The sequence below is a fragment of the Aulostomus chinensis genome, chromosome 10 (assembly GCF_037954235.1).
Source record: "Aulostomus chinensis isolate RoL2024-O1b breed Wild chromosome 10, RoL_Achi_v1.0, whole genome shotgun sequence".
Taxonomy (NCBI): Eukaryota; Metazoa; Chordata; class Actinopteri; order Syngnathiformes; family Aulostomidae; genus Aulostomus; species Aulostomus chinensis.
Window position 1 is genome coordinate 23,390,134 of NC_141329.1, and position 21,612 is coordinate 23,411,745.

Here is a 21,612-nt window from a genome sequence, read left to right on the forward strand (position 1 = left end):
TGGCACAGTTATGCTGAAGATGCATGCTAGTGGCCTTGCAGGCTTGCTGAAGCTGAACTGTGCTCAGGGTAATGAAATTTAACTCAGTCCTGATATAAGTTCTAAAACAGACATTCAACAACAACAAGCGTCTTGGAGGCTCAGGCACTGTTAGGATCAACCCACAGATAAGGAGGCAGGACAAAACACGGAAAAATGAATAGAAAGGCAAAATTATGCAATACTTAGCAGCTCTGGGAAAGGAGTCAATCACCCATTTTTAGCGTGTTTTGAAAATCCTGCATGTACATGTGAATAATATGGTATTAAGTTGTTCAACGAGCAAGTAAACAAACCTGGAGGAAGTGCACTGTTCACATCCATTTACCATCTAGATGACTGTAATTAGCGGCATATTAAACAGCATATAAACATTCACACTGTTAGACGCTGGTGTGGTCATTGCTCTTCAACACTCCTGGTAGCGACACACTGTCTGCTTATGACTTGTAGCTACAGCGGTTTGTTTAATTTGTCTCGGTTCCATTAGGTGTAACACAGACACTTTGGCAGCCTGCTAGCTGCTGTCAACAGCCTGTTCTCATGGCAGGAATTTTGGCTTGTCAAAGCAGGAAAGGCATAGGTGTAATATATAACATTAACGATGGCTCCGCCCTGTCACTGAGAGAGCGTGCACATTGCCAGAACCATGGAAGTGAAATGCAGCCATTCTAAATTTTCAATTCAAGCTGTTTTGAGAAATCGGGATTTCTGCCATGACCAGGTTCAATTAAGTACACCATCAAATTAGTACCAATATATATGAATACACTTGAAGAGCAATGGTATAATGTTAGTTTAACTGGATTTACAACCAAACCATCTATGTTGTCAATAGAGCTTTTAAAAAAAAAAAAAACTTTTTCATGTCTAATTGGCTACAGTGAATATTCTATAAGTGGAAAACATTTGTAAATAACCTGAACTTAAAAAAAAAAGAATCAGCCTTTCCTCTCAGGAAGGGAGATGATTCACAGAAAGTGACCTCTGACCTTGGTTGTAGTAATGTCAAAACATTCCTTCCACCCTGCCACTGTAACTTGATATACATGTGTTTTCAATGATGCAACTACGAGTGCTGCCAATGCAATATCAGATGGTGTCATCTTCAAAGGCATAAGGTGTGTGTTTTTATCCAGAACATCTTACACAAACAGCTGAACTAACCCATGCTGCTCTTGGTGTGGGAAAGAGATGATCCTCCTTGTCACGGACTCTCAAACAGCCTTCAGCTTACCGTGAAAAATGAGCCGATGTGTTTTCCCAATACCATGTTTGATATGGCCAGGAAGTGCATGTGAAGCTTGGTGATGACTTTTCCTGACCTTTTTACATGCCCAGGGAGTAAGAAGTTAAAGACTAATGCAGGGCACAGAAACACAGCATTTAAGAGACGCAACAGTCTGGCAAACTTTCAAAGCCTTTTGCTTTGTGCGAAGCCTCATGTCAATTCAATCTGCAGGGATTTTTTTTTCTTTTTTTTTTTTTTCTGTGGTTTCCATTATGGCTCCATTGAGCCTGAGGCAGACTGGCATGTTCCTGAACCCACAGAAGTTTTCTTCGGGTTAACTGGAATCATGACTTGGAATTAAAAGCTCATCTTACAGAGTGCCACTAGAGTTGTCCCACTTGGCCTGTTGGTGGTGAGAATGGTTTAGTTGTTTTAATTAAAGTTGCGCAACTGAAATACCGTTAAATCTGCACTGATATAATGACGTGAAAGCAACTGGCCATCTTTTTTGGGAAATATGCTTTTTGCCATCCTTCCCAGAGCCAGCCAAGAAGACCTCAGACCCTTATTGCTTCAGTGTATGTATTAGGGAGTAAGAGACCCTCGGAGACCAGCTTACTGCTCGTTAGCTTAGCACATAAACGGTCGTAGATGGGCAGTGTCTGCATTGATTTAAACAGGGCTGACAATAGCATTTTTTTTCAAGATAAGAATTTCAAATAATGAGATACTCCCATTTGGTGTGAATTCCTGAATAGGTGCAGTGATTTGATGCAGCACCTTAAAAGCCCCTTCCTATCTTTGGTCAACAAAACACAGTGTTTGATGATGATGAGAAGAGCAGCTGCTATGGCTACATATGGCCAACGTTACAGGAGAGGATGAGGATGATTTGTCTACTTCCAAGAGGCTGAACCTTCTCTTGAACGAGAATACACAGAGCAGTACCTGTAGGTTTTGTGACCTCAGTGCAGGTAGGCTAACCTGCTCAACTTCTATGGTTCATTTTGCTAAGCTAACTCGCAATTAGCCAGTTTCTGGATTTCTCCTCCCTACTGTATGGAGAGATAGCGAGATCTGGCACTGGAAGATGGCAAATAATTGTATTTCCCGAAAATGTGGTGTATTCCTATACTAAATTTTATTTACCCTAAGAAGTTGGTCTTTAGATCAGATATTCCAAATTAATTTTATGAGAGGCAATGTCAAATATTATGTATGGCTCAAAGTTCCCCATCTTGAGTATATTGAGTAATGGAGTAACACACACACACACACACATGCACATATTATATATATATATATATATATATCCATACTTACGTGTCTCAGATGCAATTACATCATTTGCCATTTGGCCAGTTTGATCCGTGGCAAATCCACTGTTTAAATATTGGTGTTTAGCAGAAGTTTTCATTTTTCATGAGCACTTTGGCACTCTTCTGTGTAATGTAGCTATTGGCTCATGAAAGGTGGCAGAAGAGTTTGTTCAGATGTATTTTCTGTTGTAGGCTTTGCCAAAACAAAGGTCTGCTTGTCTTGATAGTAGTACAAGAAGACAAATAGTACTCCACAGAAAAGTGGAAATCAAAAGTGAAATGAGCAAATATGTTCGCAGCTATCAAGAAAAATGAATATCTGACATATTCTGCCAAATATGATCTAGACCAGAGGTTGAAAGACTGAACATGCTTAAGTTCCCAGAGAGTGAATGGCCACTGTGTTCAAATAGAGGTTTCATTCTGTATGCAAATCCTAGAAACTGTGGATTTGGTTGACTTGGTTTTGAGGATTCAAAAGAAAAAGGACAATGATGCAAGGGAAAAAAAAATCTGAATGTAAGCCACAATGGGATTGGTCCACTAAATGCAACTGCTCTCAACCATCAGCTGCAATTCTGAACAGATTCACCCAGATTCCTTTCCCAGAGTTTAGGTTGTTGCATTTTTTCTAACTTGACTGCTGACTGAGTTCTGACTTTCAGGGATTACAGTTCTGATAGTTATGGAGGCCTGTGTGCATAGTTCATAATGGTTGATAACATACAGAAACTTAATTTTTTTTTTTTTTTACCTTGTATCCCTCATAACCTGGTATTGTGCAATTAGCCTGCCTGGTGGCGTCTGCTAGATCCATCAGACTGCTCTGCAGAGGTCCTCAACTGTAGTTCAACCAAAGAGTGCATTATTTCAGTTGTGGCATTTGGACAGAGATTCTGGCCTTGAAAAGTTATCCTTTGTGCTTCGGAGAAAGCTTTATAAAAGTACATCCCCAGTGTTGCTGTAAAGTAAATCATGACTGAGACTTAGAAGTTCAAGTGCTGTCAAGAGTTTCAGGCTATTGTGGATGTGCTTACGTGTTTTGCCAAGAACAGCACTCAAAAAAGAATGGTGTGTTATGGCAAATTTGTAGTCCCTGTATTCATGGTCCTGTCATTTGCAATTATTATTTGCTACTCTCCAACTGGAAGGAATTGAGTCTGAAAACAACAAATTGACCCAGGTTTCATCTTTAAGTTTAAACCACAAACTATCTTGAACTTGTTACATAAAGTAAATAATATACAAACATTGATTTTCATTCATGTCTTGCATATCATAAAGCAAGTAGATCCCCAAGGCGTTGATGCTAAAGTTAGCATCTTCAGTATACTGAAATCAGCCCTGGAATCCTGTGTGCTTATGGCCAGCTTCCAGCAGACCTTAATTACAATGCTGCAGAGCCAGAAAAAGGGAGAGAGCTAGACTGCATGGAGCCCTTCAACTCTCCTGTTCTACTGTGTCACTCAAAATCTCTGTCACCACCGTGAATGAGACGGATCACTACACTGTGTTCAGGGGCACCAGTGGCACACACTCTCTCTCACACACACACACACACACACACACACACACGTCTTGTGGATGATTTTTTTTTTTGCAGATATCTGCGAAACCACTGGGGGGAGCCTTGAAGAGCTCTCATCAGAAACCCAGTATGCCAAAACATCATGCAGTTTGATATGCTTATGTATAATATATTTCCTCCTAATTCTACCCTGCAAACAAGTCACCATAGTTGTGAATCACAGGAAGTTTGGAAGAGTCACAGACAATTAGTGGTCACTCATTGTATTTAAAAAAAAAAAAAGAAAGAAGAAGAAGACACAATCATTCTATGTGTGCCAGACATTTCATGGCCTTGGTTTATCCTGCAAGATGTTGACAGTTGTCTTGAAAGTTTTCCACATTGCTTTGCTGTGTCTCAATTACAGATCCTCTGCAGTGTCCTTGCCAGTGCATACCGATTGTTTATACGAGGAACTTTAACATTCTTGCGACTTTTTAAATACTTGCTTATTATTAATAAATACAAAAACTATCACCTTGCTTGAAACTCTTGATTCTCATCTGTTTTTGAAAGATTTATACATTTATTTTGGCCAAGTTAAATATTTTGAACGATTTTAAGAAAATAGTGTTACAAAACTGTTCACTTCATGGGAACTAAGCACGCACAAAACTTAAATTCAGGACTTCACCCAACAGACTCACATGAGAGGATATCGCTATGCTGAACACACAGCAAAAGTGAAACCTCTACCTTTTTTTAATTTGATTTGAGTTAAAACAGCCGAGCACTCCCTGTCTAAGGTAGTATACTGTGGCCTGCGGTTTTGATGTGTCTTTAGCAAGAGAGGGCTTTCTGGTATGTAGGAGGAACGAGGTGTTGACTTATTAGGTGAAGTAAGAATTGTAGGAAAATGTTGTGTGCAGGGTCTATTGTATGTGCTGTGGTTGGGACCAGAGCTCACAAAACATATGGGAAAGTCTTTATGACATTTACTTACTTTTCTTAAACTAATGCACACTCTGTTTTGACACAGAAATAATACACCTCTTCTTAGTTACTGCTGTTGTCAGGTTTTGATATTGCTCAACTTTTCCTCTTTGTGTGTCTGCAGGTTTAGAGAAAGGAGCCAAAATGAAGACAGCTGCCAAGGGTTTTGGGAAGTCTGTAATGGATCCTTTGCACCGTGAGTGTTGGTGGAGCAGAAACATATTTCTGATGGTGTATGTGGCCCTGGAGCTTCTCACAGTCCATTCACCTGTGGTCCTAGGGACCCTAGACCTACAACTTGATGAGGAACAACCAGCAGGCACAATTGTAGGTGACATCAGTGCAGGACTTCCTCCTGGTGTCACTGCATCACTGTACTTCATCTCAGATCATGAAGGCACAGGCGTGGGCAGTGATTTGGACATTGATGAGAGCACAGGAATTATTAAAACAGCCAAAGTTCTTGACAGAGAACTGAGAGATAGGTACAACTTCATTGCGGTCACCATGACCGGTGTGACAGTAGAGGTGACCATCAAAGTGAATGACATAAATGATCATGCCCCGACCTTCCCGAAAAAACGGGCTACCTTTAAAATTCCTGAGCAGACAGCCATCGGCACCAGATTTCCCCTCGAACCTGCTGTTGATGCTGATAGAGGTGATTTTACGACACAAGGTTATCTTATCAAAGATGGAAACATCGGGCAAGCTTTCACATTGGAGACCAGAAGGGGAAGCAATGAGGTTCTCTATCTTGACTTGGTGGTCAATGCTATTCTGGACAGAGAGAAAAGATCCACCTACACTTTGTCACTGGAGGCGTTTGATGGTGGTTTCCCTAAAAGGACCGATCAAATGACATTAGATATCAATGTGCAAGACATTAATGACAACGCTCCTTGTTTCAACCAGAGCCGCTACCATGCCATAATATCTGAGAACCTCCAACCAGGAAGCAACATTCTGCAGGTTTTTGCCACAGATGCTGATGAGGGAGATAACGGGATGGTGCTGTATGAGATCAACAGGCGACAAAGTGACCCAGACCGTTATTTTGTCATTGACTCTCGCACTGGCATCATCACCCTCAATAAGCCCCTGGACTTTGAGATGAGGAGAGTCCATGAGCTGGTGGTTCAAGCGCAGGATAATGCAACCCACCCAGAAGTGACCAATGCCTTTGTCACGATCCATGTTAGAGACTACAATGACAACCAACCTACTATGACCATCATCTTTCTGAGTGAAGACGGATCTCCGCGAATCTCAGAAGGTGCACAGCCAGGCCAGTATGTGGCCAGGATCTCAGTCACAGACCCAGACTATGGAGAATACGCCAATGTCAATGTCTCGCTGGAGGGGGGAGATGGGAAATTTGGTCTGACAACTAAAGATAATATCATCTATCTGATCTGTGTGGACAAGATTCTGGATCGGGAGGAGAGAGACACGTATGAGTTGAGGGTGATGGCGACAGACTCGGGCATGCCTCCTCTCAGGGCCGAGTCTTCCTTCATCATTCAGGTGACTGACATAAATGACAACCCTCCTCTTTTTGACCAGTCATTGTACAGGCAGGTCATCCCTGAAGTTGTGTTTCCAGGGAGCTTTGTGTTACAGGTGACTGCCAGAGACAAAGATCAGGGGCCCAACGGGGACATTAATTACAGTATCCTTCAAGACAATAATGCTTTCTCTAACTGGTTCAGCATAGACTCCATCACAGGGATTATTACCACTTTATCCCAGCTGGATTATGAAAAGAACCCCAATCCCAGTATAACTGTAGTAGCCACAGATGGAGGGAAGCCACCCCTGTCTTCCACCGCAGTGGTCAACATTGTGCTTCAGGATATAAATGACAATGAGCCGGTTTTTGAGAAGAACTTCTACAATGTTTCAATCAAGGAAGACACAGCTCCAGGGACCTGCATTCTTGAGGTAGGGCCTTTTCTTGATGTATTTTTGTAAAAGAAAATATAAAAAAAGAATTGATTGATTTTGTTCACACATGTACACACTGAAATTCTGAACCCATTTGAGAACTCTGACTCAATTTAGGGACATCTTTGAAGAGCATAACAAATGAAAATTTGACAATCAGCTGTTCCAAACCAGCCCACTTCAGCTGGAGACCAAGTTATATTTTCATCTTGCTTTCTTTGCATACCGTCTGGAAACCCACCTTCACCCCAACTCCTCTTTTATACTCTATGACTGAATTAATGTCTCCTCTCGTCATTGTCACTCTGTTCTGTACCCTACGGGGGTCTTTGCCACCACTGCTCTACTTACTGTTTGGCTTTCCATGTGTGCGTGGAAGAACAGAGAGATGCTGCCAAATTAAACTTACTGTAATGGCAATTAAGTTTTCTTTTTTTGACATAAGTGATCCTGACTGAACTGAAACAGACTTTGCTGATTCTTTTCTTTCCTCTTTGACGAGTTTATTCTTAATGGTAATGCTGCTTATATTGGCCTGCATTTGTAAAGATTTACCTGCAGTGTTAGGCCAAGATGATTTCCCCTTTGACGATCCTCTGCTTCCCCTCTAAAAAGTTTTCCAGGGTAACCGAAGCAGTGTGAGGTCCTCTGTCAGCCCAGGCACAAAGAGGGTTTTCACATATTCACAGGCAGAGACAAATTCAGGGCTTTATTCAAAGAAATAGATGTCTCTTCACACTCAAAAGGCATCTTAATTAGACTTTTTGAGCAAGAGAATAAATGGCTGTAGACAACAAGATGAATTGAAGTTCAGACAAATTACTTGTGGAGAGTATTGTGAGTATTGCAATTCTTATAAATTCAGTTTCACAAGTGTGTGAAGTAGGATTGCATGGATCAAAGACTTGGATCCAGAGTGCAGTCCAGACAGAGGGCCCAACAGACAGCATCTTGGCCCAGGGTTTGGCCTTGGGAGAGGGAGGAGTGCAGGGAGACGCGGGCCTCACCGCGACTCCTGGCTTCAGTGCAGAAAGAGAAGCTATGAGGGCTTCTTGTGTGAGGTCCCCTAATTATAAATCAGAGGAACCACAAGGATAAGGAGAAATGGTAATGTACTGAAATTGATTATAGAATTTGGAAAGTAAAGCAAAGAATAGTTAAGAAATGTATGTTTTGGAGAACTGTAAAGCTCTATGATCACTCTTTCCAATGTGGTTTGGAGTTCATGTTCTATGAAAATATCTGAAAACCCATATTTAGCGTTCTTTTAAAATGGAGATGGTCTGACTTTTGTCTTTCCTCTGCATTTCCCTCAGTGTATTTCTGTTAGTAGTACCATCTCTCATCCAGCGAGTACAACATGCTCTATCAGCAGGCTCACAGGGTCCAAGTATTAAGTACTTTTTCAAAGCCACTGCTCTCCAGCCTCCCTTGGGCCTGCCAGGAAGTTGCTTGGCGGACCATGTGAGAACAGACTGCTCTTACTCAGGGTGCCAGCTCAAAATCCAAACATCTTAGCAAGACATCTAATGGCTGCCTTTCCCTCAGAACATGAAATACTCTCTTTTTGTCTTTACGTACATAAAGTGATCATTAATTTAAATGTTTCAAGTGGCTTGGTTATATCCTCCTCAGTTCACCATCATAGCGATAAATGATTATGTAGTCTGGCTACAGAGTGCTGCGCCTGCTGTGCTTGTGATGTTTTCCCACTTTCCCCTATACATCAGTCAGTTTACGGCTGACTTTCTAATTAAATGTTTTGGGGAAAAGATAACTAAAAATAAGGATTTAAGCTTATTAACAGCAATCAGTCTTGTAATTCAATATGCTAGATCTGCTACTGAGAAAATAGGTCGTCCTTGGGAGAGGAAATCAAATGCGACACGTAAAACAACATTTTAAAAACCTCAAGCTGCATTGTGGAATGTGTTTCATGAGCCATTACTAATTCTATTCTCCATTATTAGTTTTCATACTGTATCCAATTTTACAACTTCTCTGGATGGTGTACAAGTTAAATAAAACTGTTATTTGAATGATCTGATGCCATGAAATAACCACACAACCAAAATAACTTATGAGGTTTTGGTCATATATCTATATGATGCATTTTTCCTCTTATAGAGCGAGATGAACATTATTTTCATGCTTCCTTTCATGTATTCAATTTGTTCGATGTATTGAAAGCGTTCATGCTAGCAGGAGGTGCTGTTACATTGCTTTGTGTTTCATATTTATCACAAATATGCTATGGCATGTTGGAATCATTCACCACTGAGCAATACTGAAGAGCCTGTGTATTTTTCTCATCATGCAGGCAGACTTTAGATTTTTGACATGAATAATAAACCACATTAGTCAGCCATTTTATCTTATTATTCGACTGAGCTCTTTGCCACTCACTCTCCTATGTGTTATTTCACTTATGAAATAATGAAGCATTCCCCTTGGTTTTGTTGGAGTACTGCATTGGGGAATAATTTACACCTCATATCACTGCGGTTTTCTGTCGGGTTGGAGTGTGTTTCTGCTAAGAATTGTCCCTCTGTATGTTTCGGGTGGTCGTTCTGGCTCCAGTAGAAAAGCGAGAGGGGGTCTCCAGGCGGCTGAACGGGAAATGAGCCCTGACAAGTGCTGGCATGAGTGATGGAGGTGACATGAGCTGGGGGTGGGGGGGACCTCGTCTGTCCGTTGCTCTTTCCCGCTCCACATTCTTATCTGATTTCCATTCGTTTCTTGTTAGCTGGGTGTGAAGTTAGGCCAGAGCTAATTTTTTTAACTCTAGCCAGAATGGACCGTTTGTGACCACCACAGTCTCGCAATAATATGATACCAACACTGACCGCAGTGCTGCGAGCGTCTTCTTTGAATGTGTAACGCAAACTTCCTTTACCACCAAATGCTTCCTGTGTTAGTTTTGTCTTAGCAACATTTGGACTGAATGCATTGTTTCAAAAACTTTTGTTCTATGATGTACTGTTATGCATGGGCTAAGATTTCCTGTGTGCTGCTATATGACGACAAGCTTGTTAGTTTTAAGATTGACAGTCATCTACCCTGCGGCTCTTTGAGAGTTGAATATACAGTACATAATCGCTCAGACAGTCATTATTTGAGATCTTTACAGGCATACCTCGCTGAAAGCGGTACATCAGTGACACGTCTCTGTAAATCACTTCTCCATTCTTGCCGAATGAAAGCAACCAGAAAAAAATACACCTAATTGCTCCATCGAGAAAGTGTGTATGATTGAAAGACTTCTTTTATGCCAGGTCTTACTGTTTCCACAGCCCTTTGTACTGCAATGATCACCTTTTGGGAACTGGTGACAAGAGCACTCCAGTGCCTGGGAACATGCTGTGATTGGTTCCAGAGTTCATAACCAAGTAGCTATTGCTGCGATAAGAGGTGCTTTTTTTTCTACTTTAGAATGGTTCATAATCTCCTTCGCTTCAGTCAGATAAAGATGTGGTTCCCTGTCTGAGCTCTGAAAATACAGTTTTGTTCTTACTCTTTTTATAGTCTGATATGTGAAATTGACTCACCACTCTGTTGGTGGTCATGCCCTACCAAAGTCTTGGGATTTCTCAACAGCAGATGGTAGTTTGGATGAGAGGAGCCCCTTTCAAGTCTCCAACCACTGCATTTTCTCAGTGACACACCTTCCTGCAAATGATGCTCACCCCCAATTAGCCTCCTTCATTAAACAAACCAGAGACATAGAAAATCACTCTCAAACTTTGAAAATGATAAAAAAATGATGTCCTGAGCAACTTTATTTGTTATTTTTTTAACTGATTAATATGTTAGCCGCAAATAAACTCAGAAGATGTGACTGTGGTTACTGTGGCTGGGCCATGTTGTCCGTAGGATGGTATTTACCTGTACATGACTTGTACGCACCTTGTCAAAGATCCACTTTAGAATGTAATTGTTTCTTTCAGTTTTTTTTTAACTATCTACCTGTTTCCACCCACTTCTTGCAACAAAACACCCTCAACACCAGTAGAAGTAAATGATGGGTGACCATTGGTCTACCTCCTCCACTGCACTGCACCTGTTCAACAGAAACCAGGGAAATTCCACGTTGCTCTTCATCCCCATTTGCTTGTTTAGTGCTCAGCATCAGGTAAAAGCCAACCCCAGATTGCCTGTTACTCTGGAACACATTTGTACCTTTTGCAATTTTTCCTCATCATATTTTTGATTAGGGCGGCACGGTGGTGCAGTGGTTAGCACTGTCGGCGCACAGCAAGAAGGCTCCGTGTTCGAGCCCTGGCTTGAGCACAGGTTCTTTCTATGTGGAGTCTGCATGTTCTTTCTGTGCCTGCATGGTTTCCCTCCGGGTACTCCGGGTTCCACTCACAGTCCAAAGACATCAAGAGGGGACGAGGCTGATTGATACTCTAAATTGAACGTAGGTGTGGCTGCGAGAGCAAATGGTTGTCTGTCTATATGTGTTGGCCCTGTGATGGACTGGCGACCCGTCCAGGATGAACCCCGCCTCTCGCCAGAAGGCAGCTAGGATAGGCTCCAGCCCCCCGCGTCCCTTAACAGGATAAGCAGAAGAAAATGGATGGATGGATGATGGATTTTGTATTATTTCATTGGTGTGTGTGCCATTTCTTGAAATCCGGGAACCTTTTTATAAAGTCTTATCTCCACACTCTGTTCTCTATTATTGGCTGAGAAGAACCTAACACAGAACCCTGGGAAAATAAGAAGGAAAGAAAGAAAGCCTTAAGTGATGATATGAGTCAATACACCGTTATCTGAGGAGTGTACCACAGACTCTATCTTCTAGGCAACATGCCCCACTCCAAGAGGATTTTATAGCTCTCTGCTCCCTCTCAGAACATTTCTCATCAGTGTTTCGGTTACTCTTAAATGTCGACCGTATTTTCCCAGCAGTGTTTGGTGTTGTACATTAAACTGCTCATTTTGACTTCCACTGTAACCACCCAAGGCTTTGCAAAACAACCATGTTAAATTAAATGAATCAGTGACTGAAAAGAAACATGCTCCGCCATTCTCACATTTACACTTTGTAATGGACTTTGCCTTGTAGCCGTGTATCCCAAATGATACTCCAATATTTGAGGTGTAAGTGAAACTAAATATGGAAATAAGTGAAATTGTCAGTTAGGTACGGTATTTTTGTGCACGAACCGTGTAATCAATTCTTACCAGACATTTTTTTCTGAAGGGTTGGTGACAAACAAAATGTTCACTTGTCTGTTTTAATGCCAGCCTGGCCTATCTCACTGTGAGATTGGTTTTTCTTGAGGTGAGCTGACTCTGCTTTTGCTCTTCTGTGTTTCTTTTTCCTCTTGTTAACTACCAAGTTTTAGTGTGGCTCTGTGGTGTAACACTATTTTCAGAGTATGGTGAAATTGCAGGAAATTGGATGTGCTCCTTAATGTGTTTGCAAATGTAATACTTCCTTGAACACTTACTCCTGGGCCTAGCAGGACCACTGAAGCGAACATCAACACTGATGTACATCTGGATGTAGTGTGGGTGTGTAGGTCAAAGTTCCTGCGCAGGAGACAGCTGAGTGCATTTTATTGTGCTCAGACGTCCATCAGCAAATCTACTGCTTTTCTCTTTCCAAAAGGGCAGGAAGGGGAGAAAGCTGCGGTGAAAAATTTCATGTTATATGGTTGAATACCAAAGCAGGGAGGAAATACTCTTCATCAGTGGAAAACCAAAGCTGTGGGTGTTCTTACACCACATATGAAACAAAATGGAAAGACTACAGTAGCAGAGTTGAAGTGTTAATGTATCATTTATCTTTGAAATCCCTTCTTTGTGAAATTCCTTTTCATTGTTGATTGATTTTAATCTACTTGATCTTTTACGTTTTTTTGAGTGTGTAAGACATTAGAAAGTAGTCGTCACAATTTTTCTGAAATTAATGTGATGTCACATGGATTTTTTTTGTCCAAACAACGATCCAAGACACATACGCACGTATTCAGTTTAACGTGTTGTAAAACAGGGACACATTTTGTGATGTTTGTGAAGCTTGACGCAATTATTGCCATCTTTGCTAATACATTTTTTAAATAATGCATTGATGCTCCAGTCATGTGACCTATTGCAATGCCTACCAACACATGGGCCTCTGGCTTGGTTCCCCATGTCAACTCCAGTTTGGTGGGGCGTCTGCTCATTGACAGTTGGCCCTGTCTGCAAGTCTGAAGTCAAAAGAGGGTGTGTGTCCTGGACGCTGCAGTAGTGCCTTGCACCTTTATATTAGACAGCATATTGTTTTGAAATAGTAACCTTTTTTAATGTAGTATTCAAATACCTTATTTGAGATACTTTGAGCCATTAACCACTTACAAAATGTTGCTGTATCATGTACCTGCAACCAACCAGTGAGTGATATTTTGAAAGACCCTGGAATGAGCATGTATTTTTGGGAGCAGTTTTATGGTAAAACAGACTTAACAAGAATACTAGGTGGCTATAAAGGGTCCATGCAGGCTTTGATGCAGCCATGCTGATGTTGTAAGAGTTAAATGTCTGCTAGAGGGGTTTCCTGCCTACATCTGGCAAGGAAGGAAGATGGGCTTATAGTTCTCTCATGGGACAAGAAATCTCATTAATACAGTCTGTCTGCGGCAGGTGAGACAGACTTCTCAGCCCTCCTTCTATGAAAGTATCTATGAATTTAGTGAGAGAAGAGAGGAAGGAAAAGAAAACAACGGAGATTCTCCAGTGGGACAGTCAATGTCTGGCAGCTGTGACAAAGCTCCGACTCAGCAGCTGGATTCAGCTGTTGGTCTCTCCTTTAACCTTTCGTCTTTGACTTGCATGGGTAGGATCTCCTTCACTCTTCCGGTTTCTTTGTCTGTGTTTGTCCCTTTCTCCTTCTTCTTCAGACGTCTTATCTCTCCCAGCTTCCTTTTCCCACACTTGTTGTGTCCGATCTATTATCCAGTTACACCTCTTCACTTCCCTCTTGTTCCCTCTGGACTGGTGACATGTGGGTTGGAGCAGGTGAGAGCAGAACATCTGCTGGCCTGGGGATGTTCAGGCCTCCCCAGAGGGATGTGAACATACTGCCTTGAGAGTCCCAGGCAGACCAGACCCAGGCTTATCTAATTTGGTGATGCAAGGAAGAAATGGGTGTAAATTACCAATAAAGTGAAGCCAGACTGCAGGTGCCTCCATGGTCATGTTGTCACAGTGTAGCACTCAGGCTCGAGTGAAGAGGTTTCATTTGACCTACGGGAATGGATACAATTATTCACTTTGCAGCTTTCTGCCTTTGAGACAACTGAATGAAGGTGGTGGACTGAGAGGCTAACTGTGACGAGGGCTGCCAGGCCTTCTGTTCCCACAAGGCAAGGCAGTTGGCATTGCTTACCAAGCTGGGCATCAGGAAGCATCGTCTGCTCATGATATTCCTTCTGTTCCAAAGAGAATCTGTGTTAAATCATCCATACAATCCCCTGCTGTCCATCAGAAGCAACCAGACTGGAAAGCAGATGCTGAGTGACACCTAGCTAGGTACCAAAAATCAGTAACCAGGAAACTAGATCTCCCAACATACTGGAACAAATCATTTTTGGTACAGTGACAAAGTGCAGGTATTGTAATATTGTGGATACTGTTGCCAGCATGTTTTATTTTGCATTCACGATAAAACAGCCTCTTCCTAGAAAAGCATGCACTATATATACACAACCCGAAAATATCCTAACCACTGGGCAAATTGTCTCCATATCCAGAACTTGACTGTTTACAAAGAATGCATCGCTTTCGTCTGCCAGCAACCTCAGTCCCCTTTTGCTGCCGCCTCGCCGCTGCACTGACTGCCAGTTGAAATAACGACTGAGGAGAATCTTACTGAGCCCAACAAAGCTCATGGCAAGGATTCAGTTACAGGGTGTGTGGTCAAATCATCCTATTTCTGTGTTTTTAATTAGATCTGTTAGGTCTGAATAGGGCCGGGAAGGTAGCGGGGTGCAAAATGACAATGCATTAGCACTCGGTGAGATGTGGATAATGGGGGATAGGGTTTAACTGCAAATACAAGGTCATAGCTAAAGATTCTGAGCCAAAGCCATCTCTCTCTCTCTGTCAGGAAAATGTGAGGTCTACAGCGACAGAGTGTGATGTTTTACAGATGCTCTTTCAAAGCCCTTTGCTCCCATGGAGTGGCGCAGGAATGAGTCCTAAAACAGGGAAGTAAGTTGTCAAAGTCTGCAGAATATTTAAATGGGGATTCTGTTAAATGCCTGAAATAAGGTCAGTGGTTCACACTATTTGACACTAATTAATGTTTTGTTCCTTGGAATAAAATATATCCATGTGAATTTAGAGGTGTTTATGTGTCTTAAAAACAGCGGTTGGTAACACGCGGCTGATGATATTGCAAACTTTATTACACAGAAAGCAGAAGAAGCACAAAGCTAGTTGTGGGGACTTTGAAGTCATATGTCGGTGGTTTAGATTGTGCATAACATAACAATAGCTTCCCACAGAGCTCATTTTCTGCATGATCCCATAAGTTTTTGGTCAAGAGAACCCACGGTGATGCTAGGTTCCGGGTCAGCCTATAAAAGTACATCATTTTTGAAGCACTCTGCAACACATTAGTACTTTTATGGGGCTTGGTAACTTTGTACTTTTTTTTTTTTTTTTTTTGCAAGTAAACTTTAGTCTGTCCAGTACCGAAAACTATCAAGTACAGAAAATTGGTAGCAACATCTGATGCTTGTTTGTGATGGTCTTCCACTTCAGTTTCTGATTTAAACCATAGCTTTGCCATTCTTTTACAGCTGCTTGCTTTTAGATAACAGTTAACTTTTGGCTTGTTTTCTCATATTAAAAAAGGGTTGATAGTGTTTGCGGATCTGTAATCAAAATTCAGATATTTCATTAGCTATTCTGAGTCCTAGCAGTTGATTTATATATTAGCTGATAGAAAATAGCAAGAATGATAATTGATTAATGGTGGTCATTTATCAAGCCAAAAAGCTAGACATGCACTGGTATTTGTACACGATGAGCATGTGGCTTAATTCTGCTGAGTCTAATGTTTTCTCAAGCCTTGTAAGACATAGAAAAAGGAGAGAGAAGGGCAAACCGCACTGCAGCTGAGGTTTGTGGGAAAAGATTCTCTACTTTTACATTCTGGTTAGCCAACATTGTCTGTCTTGGCTTCAGACAGAGAGGCACCCAGGGCTGCTCCAACCAGACTCCCAGTCTGTGTTCCCTGATGCTCCATGGTGGACCACCCTCACACTGTTAGTTTCATATATTGAAGACTTCACCACACATACTGAAGTCGCTTGTTACGTTATTTGGCAGGACACCTGTTATTCCTTCTCTGTCTCAAGGTAATACACCCGCTTTGCAGATTAGTTGCAGAGATGGGAAGTACAACTTCTGTGGATTTTCAGGTATCTCTACTTAACTTGACTTTTTGTCTTTGCTGCAACTTTTTACTTGTCCTCACTACATTTTAAAACAACTATAGGTACGAACCTATGAGCTCTTTACATAAAAAATAGGCTTATTTCTTTCCCAACATAGGTGGCAGTAGCACACACAAAAATTGGCTACCACCCGCCAAAATTATGTCAGAAAAAGAAGGAGAAAATGTTACAAAGGTTGAAGGAGACTCTCATCATATCACTTATTAAAAAGAACAGAGATGAACAGAGACACTTGATTTGGAGAAATTGCTTCTATTGTAGCGAAGAATGTCATGACCGTGTTAGGAGAGGAGTAGTATTGATCTGAGTTTCAACATGGATTAAAGTGAGCTGGCCAAAATTGTGTGTGAAGCAGAAACAATACAAACAAACTTTGTACTTGCAAATACTTTTGAGTAAATAGGGTTAATCAGTACTTCTTTCCCATGAGCCGTATTTACATGGGTATCTGCGTACTTCTACTAGATATTTGGATGTGTCCCACCTCAGATTTGCTGTATTAAGGAGACAACTGCTTGCCCTAATATTGACTTTTTCAGAAGTGGCATAATGATTTAGTGGGGGAACTAATTACTACACGGTGGTGTACTCCATCAATAAGGCTAATGTGCTCTGCTGCTGCTTAGTTTATGTTAAGATTGGTGCGTGCTGCTTCTTTTAACCAGGAGTATTGGAAGGCCACATCTTTGTTTAGATTGTTTTGTATAGCCTGGTGCAGTGAAGAGCCCAGAGGCAGCGTGGGAGCAGTGGGACTCTCCGCTGTAATTAGGCAGAGCTGGTATGCAGGAGACCAGGACTCAAGATGTGTGATGTGGTATCAAAGCAGGCGAACAAAAAGCCAGGCACCGGGGTGTGTGTCTGAGTGTGGGCAGGGTTTTAGGGGGGAAGAAATTCTGTAATCAGTGCCCTGGGTTCCTCCTAGATTGCCTCACAAATGCATCTTGTGGGATCCAAAGCATCAACACAGAAAAACCTAGTGAGCAGATAAGATTTTGCCTTCCAAACAGTGCTCTGCAACCACTGTAAGATTCCTCCTTAGATTGAGAACTGAACAAGCAGCCAATCAGATTTAACCAGATGCAACCACAAGAGGTTGTTATGTGAAATAAAAAGTGCTGACTTATATGTTTTTGAGATTCTGAGTGTCTTGTGCGGGCTGTACAGAGGCTCTCACTAGAGCCCTCAGGCCAGACTGATGACCCTCAGAGGATGTGTGAAAAACGACTTCATGGTTATGAGCCCAGAAAAAAGTATGTATTGTCTGCAGAAGCAAAGAAAAGACAAGAAGCTGGTCAGAGCAGTAGCCAGCATAATGGAGAAAACAAGTTGTTGATGCTTTCAGCAACCTTCAACAATGCATTATTGCCAGGGCTGAAGACATCCAGACATCTGGTTTCAAACACTGTGTGTCCCATCAATAGTTGTGTGTTTATGGAGAATACCTGGAAAGGATGCATAATATATTTCATAAGGTCCCTGATGTAACTACAAGACTGCAGCTCAAATCCCACTTTAATTTCTGCCATGTGTTGTGGAATATTGTGTTATCTTCTGTTAAATCTGCCCTTCTGTGCTGTTTTATGATCACAGATTCACTAAGTGATGTTGCAGTAAAGGAAACAAAGGTTATTCTTTTGCGTCATAGTAGAATAGCTTTAGTACGTCCTTACTCATTTGAGGAGCAGTGATACTCTCATACAGTATAATCTCACTCATCAGGACTCTGGAAGTGTGCAGATGTGACTGAGTTCGGTTTGCAGACCAGTGCAGATCTTTGGTTTGATGCCTGGAAAGAACTAATGATCACCTGCTGCCAATTTTCCCTATCAACAATGTATTGCTTACAGGGCCTGATTAGCCCAGACAGCGGATATAGTGATTAATGTAGCAATTTGCCTTTTGTATTTGAAGTCACGGCATGCCGGAATAAGCTCATTCAAAGCTCCGCCTGCAACTGGGAAAATAAGTCTTTTTAACTCTTTATTAATCCAGGGGGATGTTAATGAAAACTTCTTGATCGTATTGTTTCTTAACTGTCTTGTTCTCAGCTTTTCAGTGCAGTTTAGCTGAGCAGGTGAACAAGACCAGCTGGAATGAGGTTTTCGAGAGCATCTAACTGCTGTAACATGATATATCTTCAAGTGAAACCGAAGTGTGTCCTGAGTGTGTCACGGCAGAAGTGTAAAACACCTGAAGCGTAATCTTGAGCTGTGAATGGACTCGAACTAGCGAGGCAGTAGCATGTAAGCGTGTGTCATTTTTTTGTTTTGAGAGAAGAAAAGTGATTGTATGTATATATATATATATATATATATATATATATATATATATATATATATATATATATACACATATATATATAAAACAAAGGCATTGACTGTTTTTAGGCTTTGGCATATATGATTGAACAGATCAATGTGACCAAAGATTTGAACCAAAAGCCTTTAAAAGGCTCTTTTCCATTTCAGCTCAACTTTAAAGGGACTAGAAAGGAGAGAATTACTCAAGTCATATGTTCCTTATTCATGCAAACCGTCATTTTCTCCATATTTGAGCACATGCAAATGGAGGACACAGGCAGTTTCAACATATCTGGTAGATAAATAGCTTTGATTAAAAATAAATACAGTTTTCAACCAGAAGGAAGCCACTGAGCCATGTTTAACAATGTTTTTGACATCTGAAAAGTCTCCTGGGCAACATCCATTGGCAGTGTAGTCTCCAAAGCAAACAGAGCATATAGTGGCTCATGTATTGTGCTGCAGGACAGATAATACCTTCATACTGAAGAATGCATTTCATTATCATGATTCAATAGTAAAGCTGTAGTGTTTGATCATCAAATTCTACATTATTATTCCACTGCATTTGTAGTTCTCGCTGATGCATTAGAAACAGCACTCATCAGTACCCAAAAGAAACAGGAAATCCGAGTTAAAACATTGTAATTCTCTCCACATGTAAACTCAAAGCATTTCATTTATACCTTGATTTAGACTGCGTAATCTGAGTGTGTATTTTCAAATCTGTCACAATGCTTTGACAGTGAACTTATAGGAAAGAGTCATGACAGTGTAAGGGAAGATGAGAAAATAATCAGGCTTCTCTTCTGGCTTTAAATCTCCGTCAGTGCTCTTCCCCAGTCACCATATCTGTCATCACTGCTACAGCGCCATTTTTTATTTATAGGATTTATCTTCCTTCCCATGCTTTCTTTTTTACCTCAAGCATATTAATGTGATTCTCATTTTAGCCTTGATGAAACCACATTGTAGAGGGTTGCATTAAGGGAGTCCTGCAGCCTCATTTCTGAAAGGAGGTCTTTCTTTTGGAAACTCCTCAGACCCTCTCCCTCCTGCAGCTCTGTGAATGACTTGTAAACAGGCTGTTTAAGTGTGAAGTTGCCCTATGCCCTGTTGCTTCCGCTCTTTATTCATCGCACTAACACACACTTACACACATAGAAGTATGGTGAATGTTTTTGCTAAAGAAAATTGGGGGGGGGGGGGTGTCAATGCTGCCACAGTCCTCAGCCAAGACCCTTTCTACAGAGCATCAGTTTTGTAGATGGACATTGAAAAATCCCTAAACAAGTTTTTAAAGGGTAACTAATACCTCAAATCACCTTTTCCATTTAAAAAACAATGTATGTTGGTATGATTCAGGTCCAAATCTTCACATTATAGGACAAAGTATACGAACAGCACTGCACTCTACTCGTGCTGCATCATGGAATGAGCCTGCATGTACATCTCTGATATGCTAGTTGCCAGCAGGGCTTTAATGCTGTTGTGTTTACTGAGTATATTTAATATCAACAGGGGTGGATGATGATAGCAAATAGTTTTGGAGTTGGAGCTAATAAACACTGAACCATTAATTTACTTCAATTAATATATTAAAGAAATGGTGTGGAAATGTGCGGGTGGGGGGGCAGCCACAGTTGTTGCAGTCTGCAAGCGATCCAGGGAGATGCATGTTAGGCTGTAGCATCAAATTGATGCACAACTTTGAATCAAGCTCACCATTAAAGTGATATGTCACCAGATGAGTTGGGACAGCAGTGTGTGGAGTCAGACCCACACCATTTGGGTTTAATTACTTAAGTTGAGGATCATTAATTTGATTTAAAGGTCTAAAACGACAGTAGAATTTGATACGTTTTGAAGTGATCATTTTGGCCTCCCTCTTTTATTCTTCTCCCCTCCAACCTGCTGCTATTGATTACACATTAAATCCAAAGAGTGGGAAAAAAATTGTGAAGATACTGAGGGTAATTGAAAAGCAGGGGATAGTCACGCTGCGCTCTTTTAAAGAGGCTAACTAAATATATTGGAAAACGATTGAAACAAATTGGGAATGTGGAAGGAGGAAGAGTGAGAAAGAAAACAGATGCAGAGAGGGAAAAAGAGGTGATTTACCACATGCAGCGTGCGTGCAAAAGCAGTGTGTAGATGAAGCTGAAGTGTTCGTTTGTTACCATGGCAATATTGGGAAACGAAGGGAGGGTGGCTCAAACTAGAAACCCCATCAGTTGCACTGGCAAATCATCATCTCAAAGTGCCTTGTTTTAAATTGAAATTACGGTGGAGTGTTTACATGCACAGACTGTCTGTCAATGAATTGGAGAGGCAAAGTCATGAAACACTGAAAGCTCAGCAGCCTGTACAAATACATTCAGTAGACTTCATATTTTTGCAAGGGAAGTTTTGAAGTTAAGCTGTCCCTTTTTCCAGAGTTCACCAGTGTTTCAATTTGGACAGTCTTGCTGTCTCGGCTATCACACAACATTATCAACACATTCTAGGGGTCTGGGGAACATGTAGCAGGGTCTGCGGATGTTTGTTTGGAGATAGAAACATTATGATCCCTTGGCTAGAGAAGGTACATTTATCCTGGTGTATAAACACAGTGTATAATCTGAGCTATCAGATGACTCCGTACTGTATATCAGCTGAGGTTTTCATTTTTAGGAGTAGTCAAGGGGCTACACACACAAGTTTACTTTACGTACATTCATTTCCTGGAGACCTGATGATAACCTTAACTACAGACTCAAAAAACCTGCATTTTGCCAAAAGGGGGGGGGACACAGTGTGTTAATTAACTGGTCTTCAG

At 41.3% G+C, this 21,612-nt stretch overlaps 1 protein-coding gene across 1 annotated transcript in view; it reads left to right on the top strand.

Annotated features, from left to right (window-relative positions):
• The window catches only part of LOC147254940 (protocadherin-16-like), an 88,199-nt gene that overhangs the window by 4,178 nt on the left and 62,409 nt on the right, over positions 1 to 21,612 (top strand). The window contains exon 2 of the mRNA XM_086216524.1: positions 5,214 to 7,033. Within this exon, the coding sequence (XP_086072650.1) occupies positions 5,234 to 7,033 (1,800 nt within the window). The 5' untranslated portion in view covers positions 5,214 to 5,233. The remainder of the gene's footprint in view (positions 1 to 5,213; positions 7,034 to 21,612) is intronic.